We start from the raw sequence: 11,593 nt of genomic DNA, 5'->3' as shown, positions 1-11,593 counted from the left end.
GATTTCTAGCAGATAGAAGAGTTTAAAGATGGAAATTGAAGTTTAAGTTGAGTGAAAGGATGGACGAGGGAAATGTTTGTGTCGGCATCAGAACGGCACTCTCCGGTGAGTTCCCAGCTTCTTCCCCAGTACACTTAGGTGGTATAAATCAATTCTTTTACCTGGAGGAGGTGATTCCACTGGTACGGAGTTCCATTTAACGCACCCTTTCAGCGTCTCCGTAGGAACAGCTGTGAATCGTCCGAAGTAGTGACGGTATTCCGTCCGACACAGGTTCACCTCTTGGTGGACTCACAAGAGGAGTGAGTCCGTCAGGAGTTCCACTCAGAGGTGGAAGATGTCATAATCCCACAAGACTCGGAAGAGCTCTGGATCATGTCGGGATTTTCCTGTTTCCCAGCACTGGAGCTGCAACGACTGAAGCCGGAGCCTGAAGCGACTGGTTTGAACTAGGAAGTACCGACATTTAAAGGGCTCTATTTCCGGTTCATTTGGGAGTTTCCTGATTGGTCGTTTCGACCAGACGGGTGTGTTTTTGTGACGTAAGAGGTCACTAGGAGTCAGAAAAACAGCAAGAATGTTATGGAACAGATTGAAAATGTTTTTCAGACAGACGAGAGGAATATTTAGACGAGTTGGGTGAAAACAGGTGCCAGCTTCTCTATTTACGTCTGAGAGGATTTAAAAACATGACAGTTCGTTCCAACAACTTGTTTTGCGTTTGACTCCAACCTTGGACCAACTTACACTTGCTCATTCAAAGACAGAAAATCAGAAAATGCATAATTACTCTGTGACAGACCTTAACATGATTTCTACTTTGCATGAGGATTAAAAATCATTATTACTGTTTCACAGTTGATTTAAAATGAGTAGTTCACTTCAACATTTGGAAATGGTTTGAACTAACACAATTTGATTATCAAACATTTGTAAAATACTAATGATAATAGAAAGTAGTGTTCTTTCACTTGATTAATTCAAGAAAGAAAGTCTCAGGATGGGTCAACCTGTATTTCTGGATTCAAATCAATGAAATGGCAGTTTCTGTCCCATAAGGTCCTTAAGGTCAGGATTTGACCTCAGGCCTAGTTCACTACAACCTGCAAAGGCCTTTAAATGGTCTCAATCTAGTTCTGTAGGCTACACAATCATGGGGAAGACTGCTGCCTTGACAGTTGTCCAAAGGATGACCATTGACACTTTGCACAAGGAGGGCAAGACACAAAAGGTCATTGCTAAAGAGGCTGGCTGTTCATAGAGCTCTGTGTGCAAGCACATTAATAGAGAGGCGAAGGGAAGGAAAAGATGTGGTAGAAAAGTGTACAAGCAGTAGGGATAACTGCACCCTGGAGAGGATGGTGAAACACAATCCATTCCAAAATGTGGGGAGATTCACAAAGGGTGGACTGCAGTTCTGCACCTCTATGTCGACAGTCGAACAGTAAAACTGATATCGTTGAAACTTAACGTTTGAAGGTTCAAAAGTTGAGTTGTGATGTGCGTGAGATTTATTAAGATTTTTTGTTTCAACATGTTTGGTCACCAAATAAAATGTGATGAGTCTAGTTATAAATGTGCTCTTTTAATATTCTTTAATGAAATGAAAACTTCACCTAGTGATAAAAATCACATCGTTCCATACCACACCTACAAATATGAGATATCTACCGTATCTACATATTCCGAGTATTTCAGTGAGTGCTCTAAAACGATGTAAGCACATAGTTCTGACAGCATTGTTTCAAGTTTCCTTAAATAACAATGGGCTCGTTTAACATATTTTAATTTTTAAAGATGTCTCGCCAAGCTAAGAATGCACATGAAATAGACTTTTTAGCTTTTGCCAAAACTGCTTCAGTAGCTACAGTGTTGGATGAGGGTTTTCATTTACTTATTTATAAAAATTTAAAAAAAAGAATCCTAAGCCTACCACAGAATTGTGAGTTCTGTATCTTTAGTGCATTTTTTTCTTACATAGTTGCACAGCTGTGTCAATAACAATTGCCCTGTCTGTATGCACTGTACAAACTGCAGGACTACCCTTGTTTTACATTTAATCCTTTAATTGCTCTCAGTCTGGCCCATCCTTTGACAGACTTCTCTGATGATTGTCACACTGTTGTACCCCATGACAGCATGATTTTTAAATTTAGCAATGCAGGTGATTTTAGTTTTACGATGCATATTTTCACTCCAGAATGAGCAACGTTTTTTTGTGCTCTTTGACCCTGTGCTGACGGGTCATCATCATGTGCTTCCTGCTGAACACAGCGGGACCATCAGCAGTACACCCAACAAGAGACACTTGGGAAACACAAGCAGCCTCCATGTCATGGAGTTTAACAAAAAGTAACGCTGAATTGTTTAACTAAATAATGAATAAACGTCAATTTTGATCAGATTTTTATGCATCTTAAATATTTGAATACTTTTAAAAAAAATTGTGTTGGGTCTAAATAAAAGACACGGACACAAAGAGTGAGATTTTTCTTTGCAAAGAGGAAGAGCAGTCCTAAGAGACTTTGAAGTTCTGCTTCCTTCTCTCCTCTTTCGATTCATTTCAAAGGAGCAGTATGTGTGATTGTATAGCGTGATCAATAACATTTAGAGCAAAGGGTCATAGTCTGTTTCCAAAAGTACAGGGTGACATTAGCAGAGTGACATAATTTCACAACATATATTTGTACAAGCTGTTATATTGGTGGGTGGTTTAAAGGTTACAAGTGCTGAAAACTTTTTTTCTCTGGAACTTTCCACTGAAGAAGTCACTGAAATTATCATGAAATTAAATGATCACAAAAGAAAACATAAAAATAAACATAAAATAATTGAGTGTCAAACATAAAAAGAACAAAGACAAACTGTTCCAACATTGTGATTTACTTATTTTAGTCATGACACAGCGTAGCTGAATTATGCTGAAATATTTTGCTCGACAATGAAGACGCCTACGATAATTTCAAATGACGTCTATGGAAAATGATGTTAAAACAATAAAAATTGCAAAAAGTAAAAAGCTGCATGAAAAATGCTAAACATTAATGCCATTGTCAATGTCCAGCTTTATTTCTGCATCTCGTTTGTGTTGGAAGAAAACTCCCTCGTACGGTTTCAAATCCAAAGCTGGTGCGAAGGAAACTGATGGATCTGACTCAAATAGAACCAAATTGTTGGAGGAAAACACTCTTAATGAGGTTTACTCAAATGAACCACACCCACACACGGCAGATGATTTATCTCCAGCACCATTTTACTTCTCTTTACTGCTCTTCAATTTTACTTCCTCTGGCTAACCTCAGGGATGTGTGTTGAGCTCCCTCCTGTTCACTCTGCTCGCATATGACTGTGTACCTATCCATCCAGGCTGTCCTACTGTAAAATTTGCAGACGATACAGCAGTGTGAGTTCTGCTACAGGCAGGAGGTGGAACACCTGGAGAGCCTGTGCCGGAAGAACAACCTTCACATCAATGTGAAGAAGACTGAGACAATTGTGGATTTCAGAAGGAGCCAACACACCTCATCATCAACATTTATTTATACAGGCTAGTTTCATTGAGTCACGAGGACTCATTTACAAGAGGGACCTGTTCCAGACAGAACATAAAATACAGAACAGTACACTCCACCCCCAAATATAGAAGGATCTGCAGTGGAAGTGGTCTCCAGCTACAAGAACTTGGGAGTAAACTCGAATAACAACTTCAGCTGGGGCAACAACACCACCAGCCTGATCAAGAAAGCTCATCAGCAACTTGAATTCCTCAGGCGGCTGAGACGAGCTGGACTGGGAAGCTCAGGCCCTGTTTACATGGAAACGATTTCTGGTGAAAATGGAAGAGTTTCGTTGCATTTGTACTGTTCATTTACACAAAAATAGCGAATGTTTCCTCTGACGACACAATTTGAGAACGGCTTCCAGAATGCAATGGTTCAAAAATGTTGCGGTGTCCGTTGTTGTGTAAACAGAAAAAACAGATGTTTTCTGTCATCGAATCACTGGCTCATGCGCAGTATGACGCAAAACAAAACAGCTTCCTACAATCCACAGAAAAATAAACTATCGACAATGACAGATGACAGAGTATTGTTTGTGCTTTTGACTCTTATAAATTTATAAAGCTAACTTCCCCGGACTGCTTTCAGTTTGGACATCACCTGGGCTTTTGTTATGGCAGTTTACTCGTGAAAGAAACATTAGAACGTTTAGAACTTTTTTTTTACGCATGCGCACTTACTTTCAGGTTTCAAAGAACATAGCACCAACTAGTGGCATAGCAAGGGAATTACACCTATTCCATGTCTACGGTTGCTGTGTAAACAACGAGACTGCAATTAGAACATTTTCATGTAAATGTGTTAATCGGAATGGGGGAAAATTCAATTGTCATTGGATTGTCGTGGTGTAAACAGGGCCTGAGTCCTCAGCTCCTTCTACAGGTGTGCAGTGGAGAGCATCCTGTGCTCCAGCATCAACGTGTGGCGTGGAGGCTGCACAGCTGCAGAAAGAAAAGCTCTGCAGAGAGTGGTGAAGGCTGCACAGAAGACTGTCGGAGTCAGTCTCCCCACCATCTACACCTCCAGATGCAGGAAGAGAGCCACCTGCATCATGAAGGACCCCACTCACCCAGCACACACACTTTTTGCCCCGCTCCCCTCAGGCAGAAAGTTGCAGAGCATTAAGTGTAGAATCACTAGACTGAGGAACAGCTTCTACCCTGAAGCTGTTAGACTCATAAATCCCTAACCAGGAAAATCACTGCAATGCCACTTTAATTGGAGATTTGACACTTTGTGCTGGTGATTTCTTACCCATAAGTTTTTATATTCATCCCCATCTGCTCACAACAGACTCATGTTCAGGCTGCTGTTTAATACACGGAATTATATTACAATATTATTGTTTAGCGTAGCTTAGATCCTTGTGTACTGTTTCTTTTTTATACTTTATATTTTTTGCTATTTTTGGGTGTAAATGGGATCTTGAGTATACAATTTTGTTCCATCACCACATGTGATGCAAATGACAATAAAAGAACCTTCAAACTTGAACCTACTTGCAAGGGCAGATATCAGAACAGTTCACATCAATATACATTAAATGTATGCACATGAAGCCCGGTCACAATGATCTGCAACGTACTGCATTGTCGGCTCACTTTTTATATCCCTATCAGCTTGACAAAGTTTGAGTGGATGTCCTTGGAGTTAGCTGTAGGCTCACATGTCACTCCTGGTCTTCACAGATACGATCCATGGGCAGCTCTTCAGGATAAGAGAGTGTTTTGGGAAACAATTCAGTTGTTTGTTTTAAGGGAAAGAATGCTGGGAATAATGTGTTCATAACTCCATAACCTCTGACCAAAATCCTCTGACAGTTTGCATGACACACATCAGAAACTGTCAAATATCCAGCCTAAGACTAACCTGAAACCGCTGCTCTGCTCGACTGCACCATTTATACGTTTAACGACTTGATTACAAACCTGTACTAATAATAATTCACCACAGTTCATCCATTTTCTATCCACTGTAATCCTTTGCATTCTTGAGAGATTGTGATGATGCCTCGTCAACCAACAGGTGGGAGGACAGGTGATCCTGGAAAGTTTGATGGTTCCACCAGTTCTACCGGTCCACCATATTAAGTGAACTTTTCTGTGGCTTTTAATTACAATTAACGCTTTGAGCTTTTTAAGCAAATGGTTATTTATGCAATCTAGCATGTTTTTCATGTTTGGGGAGGGGTGGTGCAGAGGTAAAAGAAGCCGAGCCTGATCAGGAGGTCGCTGGAAGGAATTCCTTAACTCTTACATCAAAAGCTGAGTTTTAAAGTTGCAGCACAAGCCTACATTTGTCCCACTCTAGGCCCTTGAGCAAGACCAACCCCCCCCCCCCCCCCCCCCCCCACACACACACACACACCCCTCTGGTTCCCTATCAGCTGTTTGCTCCACACATGTGGGCTGTGGAAGCCCAGTGTGGTCCCAGCAGGTAAAGGATGTTTATCAAACTGGTTTCATTTTTATTGCCTACCTTTTAATTTTAATTAAAGATATAATAATAATTAAAAAAAAATACAAATACAAATAATAATTTTTACATACAAGTACTTATGTATTTTAATAGCTGGTTTTATATATTCATATGTATATATGTGTATGTATATAGATAGGCCTATACATAGACAGAGAGAGAGAATGTAAAGGTTTATTGTTAAGTTCATTAATTCTTAAAGTGTTTCACAAGAAAATACATAATAAATGTTCCACAAATACAAAAAGAGTTAAAAACCTAATTAGACAGTGTCTTAAAAAGAGCTTAAACAATAACAAGTCTAAATTTAAAAAGTAAAATAATAATAAATTAAATAACCGAAGCTGTAACCTTAGAACCGAATTAAAACATAAGAAACTGCCATACCTTTGTTAAGAACATGAAACTAGATCCTGCTTGTCAATCAGTGTAAGTGATGTTCAAAGAACAGGCTCTATCATCATGTTTTCAGAGCCTTCATTCTGTTCAAATGCTTTGTTTTAGCACTAAAACCCAACAAAGTAGATAAGAAGAGTTGTTTTTTTTTTCTAGTTCATGCCTTTCATTCCTTTTCAACTTGCAGCCTGAAAATCATTGAAAGACGCTCGCACGCACAAACTGGACTTTCTTTTGTGTGCAGTAATTTCTTGCTGTCTGACGTCATCATGCAAATGAGACTCATCCAACATGTTGCTATAAAAGACAACTGGCCCTGCGTCAAGGCCTCTTCCCCTCCACCAGCCCCTGCTGTCCCCTTCATCACTGCTTTGCTTAGATAATCATACGATTATTAGTATTATTTTAAAACCAGCTGTAATTATTGAATTTATCAAGATGCCTTTAACTTTCGAGCTTTGTCCCGGACGGATGATCGGAGGAGAGCACCCGTGTTTCATCATCGCTGAAATCGGACAGAACCATCAGGGAGACATTGAGATTGCCAAGAAAATGATCAAAATGGCAAAGGTAAAAAAAAAAAAAACAGAAGTAAGGTTTCTTTTAGGATTAAGTGTCTTCTCTATTTTTAAAAGTTATTACACGACTAAAGCAGTGAATCCAAAGTTAAGCTTTTTTTTTAGTTAAAATCTAAAAATAAAAACAAGGAACAACAACAAAAAAAAACGTATTAATCATCAATATTACATAAATATGTATAACCTACCTTGTATTTACTGTTGGTTTACATGAAAAAAAACTTTTTTTTTCCTATATAAATGAGAAAATAAATAATATAGAGCATCCAGAATGTCAGATTTACGTCACAGGTTGTTCTTCCTTTGGCAGCTGGAAAGTGCTCTGAAGCTTTTGAGCATGATGGGAGGGGAGTGGGGTGGAGGAGGTGGGGTGTTCATTTGTAAACAGGTTGAGCTACTTTTAAATGAAATCAATGAGGTCAGAGCATATTCTGGACCCGTCTAAAGCTGTGTTCTTTATTTTAACCATAAAAGAGACAAAATAATCCCAAACGTTTATTAATATTATTCATATTTTACATGATTTATTAAAAAAAGGGGGGGGGGGGCATTTTGGACTTAAGGCTTTCTTTCTTTCCAACTTTCACCTTAATGTCCGCAGTCGTCCAGAAATGCGCTAAATTCGATCTAAAAGTCAATTAATGTCTAAAGCACATTTAAAAAAAACTCCTACCTTTAGCTGATATTAAGAGGAGCCCCTTGTAGACAGAGTCCTGCTGCAGAAAGCGGGGATTGAACCCGCGACCTTTGCCTGTCCGCATATTTTATAGCAAATTGTCACCTCCTACAAAACACAGAGTTTATGAAGGTGTTGCATTGCACAATACTTTGGTGTCTCTTGCTGTCAGCACCTGTAAATAAAAGCAGACTCTGCTGCTGTTTGACAGTAAAATGTGGTTTTCTAACAACAGATCTCCTTTCAATCAAGTACAACAAATAAATGTGCATTTTGATGATGAGCTGGGGGGGTTTATATAACAGCAACAATGACATTATGCCAAGTTATTGGTCACATGACTATACTGTCCCGGGAAAGTTGACAAGAAGAACCATCCAAACAGAATTTATTTAATTTATCTGTTGCTCTTGAAAGTCGTTTATATATTCACTATAAACATTTTACATGTTATTTTATGTTTATCTTAAATAATTTATTGCATAAATTAGTGTGACTGTTCAAATGAGTGACAGTTATTAGAAGATAAGTCTTAGGTGGACTCTTTGGGTTTGGTGAGCGCATCTTTGTGGTCAACCCGAGCGCAACACCATCACAAGATTTTTAGTGGCAGACGTCATACTGTGCAGAAAAACTGGTTCATGCATTTGTCACATCTAGACTGGACTATTGCACTGGTTTATTATCTGGGTGTCCAAATACTTCTTTAAAACGTCTTCAGTTAATTCAAAATGCTGCTGCCAGAGTCTTGACTGGAGTTAGTAGGAGAGATCATATCTCTCCAGTTTTAGCTTCTCTCCATTGGCTCCCTGTCAAATCCAGAATTGAGTCTTACTTCTAACCTACAAAGCTCTCAACAACCTAGCTCCATCTTATACTCAAGATCTTATTGTTACATGTTTTCCTAACAGAGCACTTTGCCCTCAGACTGCAGGCTTACTCGTGGTTCCTAGAGTTTCCAAAAGCAGAATGGGAAGAAGATCTTTCAGCTATCAGGTTCCTCTCTTCTGGAACCAACTTCCAGATTATGTCCATGAGGCTGACACATTGTCCAGTTTGAAGACTTTCCTTTTGGATAAATCCTATAGTTAGGGTTGGCTTGTTATGCTGCTATAGGCTTAGACTACTGGAGGACAAATGATCTCATTTCTTAAAATTTATTTTTACAATTGAATAGTTTTCATTTAATACTATTTCTATATTAATGTGATTCTTGACCTGCCATTGTGTATCTGTTCCTCCTTCCTGTTCCTGTCAAACCCAGCCAGTCGAAGCAGATGGCCACTTGTCCTGAGACTGGTTCTGCTAAATGTTTCTTCCTCATGAGGGAGTTTTTCCTTTCCACTGTCACCTTCATTCTTGCTCAAGATGAAAGTTATGTGATGATGTTAAATTCAAAGCAGTCTGCTCCTCAGATAAATAATGTTAAATTATTATTTTTATATATATGAATATTTCTGTTCAGTGGACTGAGATGACTTCTGTTGTGACTTGGTGCTATACAAATAAACTGAATTGAATTGAATCCTTCTTTTTTCGTTTTGGATGTCAAGAGTTGACGTCTCGTGACCCAAAGGTTGTGGGTTCGAGCCCAGGGTGCGTCAGGAAGGGCATCCTGCGCAAATTTTCAGTGCAAGTTCCATGACGACCCCTGCCGAGAGGAGCAGCCGAAAAAAAAAAAAAACCCAATATTGAAGTTTTTGTTTTTTCCCGTCCTGCACAGAGCTGCGGTGCCGACTGCGCCAAGTTTCAGAAGAGTGAGCTGGAGAACAGGTTCAATAAGAAAGCCTTGGAGCGTCCATACAACTCCAAAAACTCCTGGGGGAACACTTACGGCGAGCACAAGCGTCATCTGGAGTTCAGCCATGACCAGTACAGAGATCTGCAGAGATATGCAGCTGAGGTGGGGATCTTCTTCACAGCTTCAGGGATGGACGAGGTAAGAAGAAAAACACATCAGGGTTGTCTTGCTTTGAGTATCTGAGAGGTTTAACTACAACTTGTCTGTTTTTTTTTAAGATGGCAGTGGATTTTCTCGACAACATTAACGTGCCTTTCATCAAAGTGGCGTCCGCAGACACGAACAACTTCCCCTATTTGGCACAAACAGCCAAAAAAGGTGAGCTAGCATAAGCAAACTTTTTCCACTGATTGTCTCTTTAGCTGCATAAAGACTGGCTTTCATAACGTGCAAAAAATACTTTTTGCCCTCCTGGTCCATAATCACCACTAATTCACTACATTGTGTACAACAATACAGCATTTAAGGACAACTTAAAGAGGAAGCAATGATGGTAAAATGACTTATTGTTTGAAAACTTATTTTGCGGAACAAACATCTTAAATACTCACTGAAAAGTATTGCTGTGACAGTGGTCACCATATGTGTCTTCTAGCATCTACTGTTCTACATAAAATATTTATCAGGTTGTCCATTTTTGTCCGTGTCAGGTCGTCCCATGGTGGTGTCCAGTGGGATGCAATCCATGGAGACGGTGCGTCAAGCCTATAAGACGGTGAAAGAGCACAATGAAAACTTTGTTATTCTTCAGTGCACCAGCACCTACCCTTTGAATCCTGATGAAGTCAACCTCAGAGTAATCAGGGTAAATAAAGTGTCCAACTTTATTAGAAAAAGTTGCTGTGGCGATATGTGTTGAACTCTTTTCATACTTGTTGTACACACCATCCCATCTCAGCAGATTTCTTTTAAATAACTGATTCCAAAACTCCTTCATTCAAGAATAATTCTTATTTACTCCAACGACTGACTTGTTGTCTGCAGGAATACCAGAAGGAGTTTCCAGACATTCCCATTGGGTATTCTGGCCACGAAACTGGAATCAGTATTTCAGTGGCTGCCGTGGCTTTGGGCGCAAAGGTTGTTGAGCGTCACGTAACTTTGGACAAAATGTGGAAAGGAAGTGACCATGCGGCCTCGCTGGAGCCTACTGAACTGGCCGAACTGGTTCGCTCCATTCGTCTCGTGGAAAGGGCGATGGGAAGTAGCATCAAGCAGATGTTGCCCTCCGAGAAGTCGCTATTTGTCAAGGTTAGTTGAACTCTCTTCGCTGAAGAATTATATCAAGGTTCACCAACGGAAATTCATGTTTTTCATCAAGTTAGCCTGAGAACGTTTCAGCTGAAATATCCTCATTGTTTTGCTTCCAGCTGGGAAAGTCAGTGGTGGCCAAAGAAAACATCCCCAAAGGAACAGTCCTGACTCTGAACATGTTAAGAGTGAAGGCGGCCGAGCCCATTGGCATTCCAGCCGAGGACATCTTCCAACTGGTCGGAAAGAGCGTGACGAAGGACGTGGAGGAGGACGAGAGCATTGTGTCTGGCGTAGTGGACGGCTATGTCAAGAAGGCCAAGTGCTGAAAACAAGAGGGGTTTAAAAGAGCCGAAAAAGCTCTTACTTTGAAAGGTTTTGTGTAGATTTATGAAACGATGTGGAAGATTCAGTCATGACTAATGACGTTGCTTTCATTTTATTCAGGTGGGTTTTTAGACAAATGGATTATGGGTTCATCTGAGCTCTTCTATTACTACATATTTTTGTATATTTTGTTATTTTGAGCCTGACAATATTACATTTTCAAAAGTGTATAGTTTTCTGTGATCCTGGCTCCGATCGCTCCAGAAGATCAACGACAGTTTCAGCTCTGCGGTCAGGGCTGTTACAGTTTTTTTTTTTTTTTAAGAAGTTGCACATCCGTCAGGTTTTGTAAAATAGTCATCGGATTCAATCATAGCCTGCTTTAGTGAGAACAAACTACAACCCATTTATGAAAAGTGCGCGGCCAATAATGATGTTATTCAAAAAAGCAAAAGCAGAACCTGTTTGTCCAGATGTACAGAATGCTTTAAGAGAGGTCACATTAGACAAGTGAAGCCAAACAAAA

General features: G+C 39.8%; 2 protein-coding genes across 2 annotated transcripts in view; both read left to right on the top strand.

The window, feature by feature from the left end:
* Positions 1–11,593, top strand: part of tmod1 (tropomodulin 1) — a 307,955-nt gene that overhangs the window by 124,660 nt on the left and 171,702 nt on the right. The window lies entirely within an intron of this gene.
* LOC119422379 (sialic acid synthase-like) lies at positions 6,601–11,069 on the top strand. The gene is made up of 6 exons (XM_037689742.1): positions 6,601–7,004; positions 9,412–9,627; positions 9,708–9,807; positions 10,140–10,294; positions 10,474–10,740; positions 10,860–11,069. Exons 1-6 carry the CDS (start codon positions 6,873–6,875, stop codon positions 11,067–11,069), a joined length of 1,080 nt encoding a protein of 359 aa, XP_037545670.1. The 5' UTR covers positions 6,601–6,872.

The sequence above is a fragment of the Nematolebias whitei genome, chromosome 16 (genome assembly GCF_014905685.2).
Source record: "Nematolebias whitei isolate Nwh7 chromosome 16, NemWhi1, whole genome shotgun sequence".
NCBI classification, from domain to species: domain Eukaryota; kingdom Metazoa; phylum Chordata; class Actinopteri; order Cyprinodontiformes; family Rivulidae; genus Nematolebias; species Nematolebias whitei.
The sequence above is the reverse complement of the archived record's forward strand: the minus strand, read 5'-3'. Positions and strand labels throughout refer to the sequence as shown.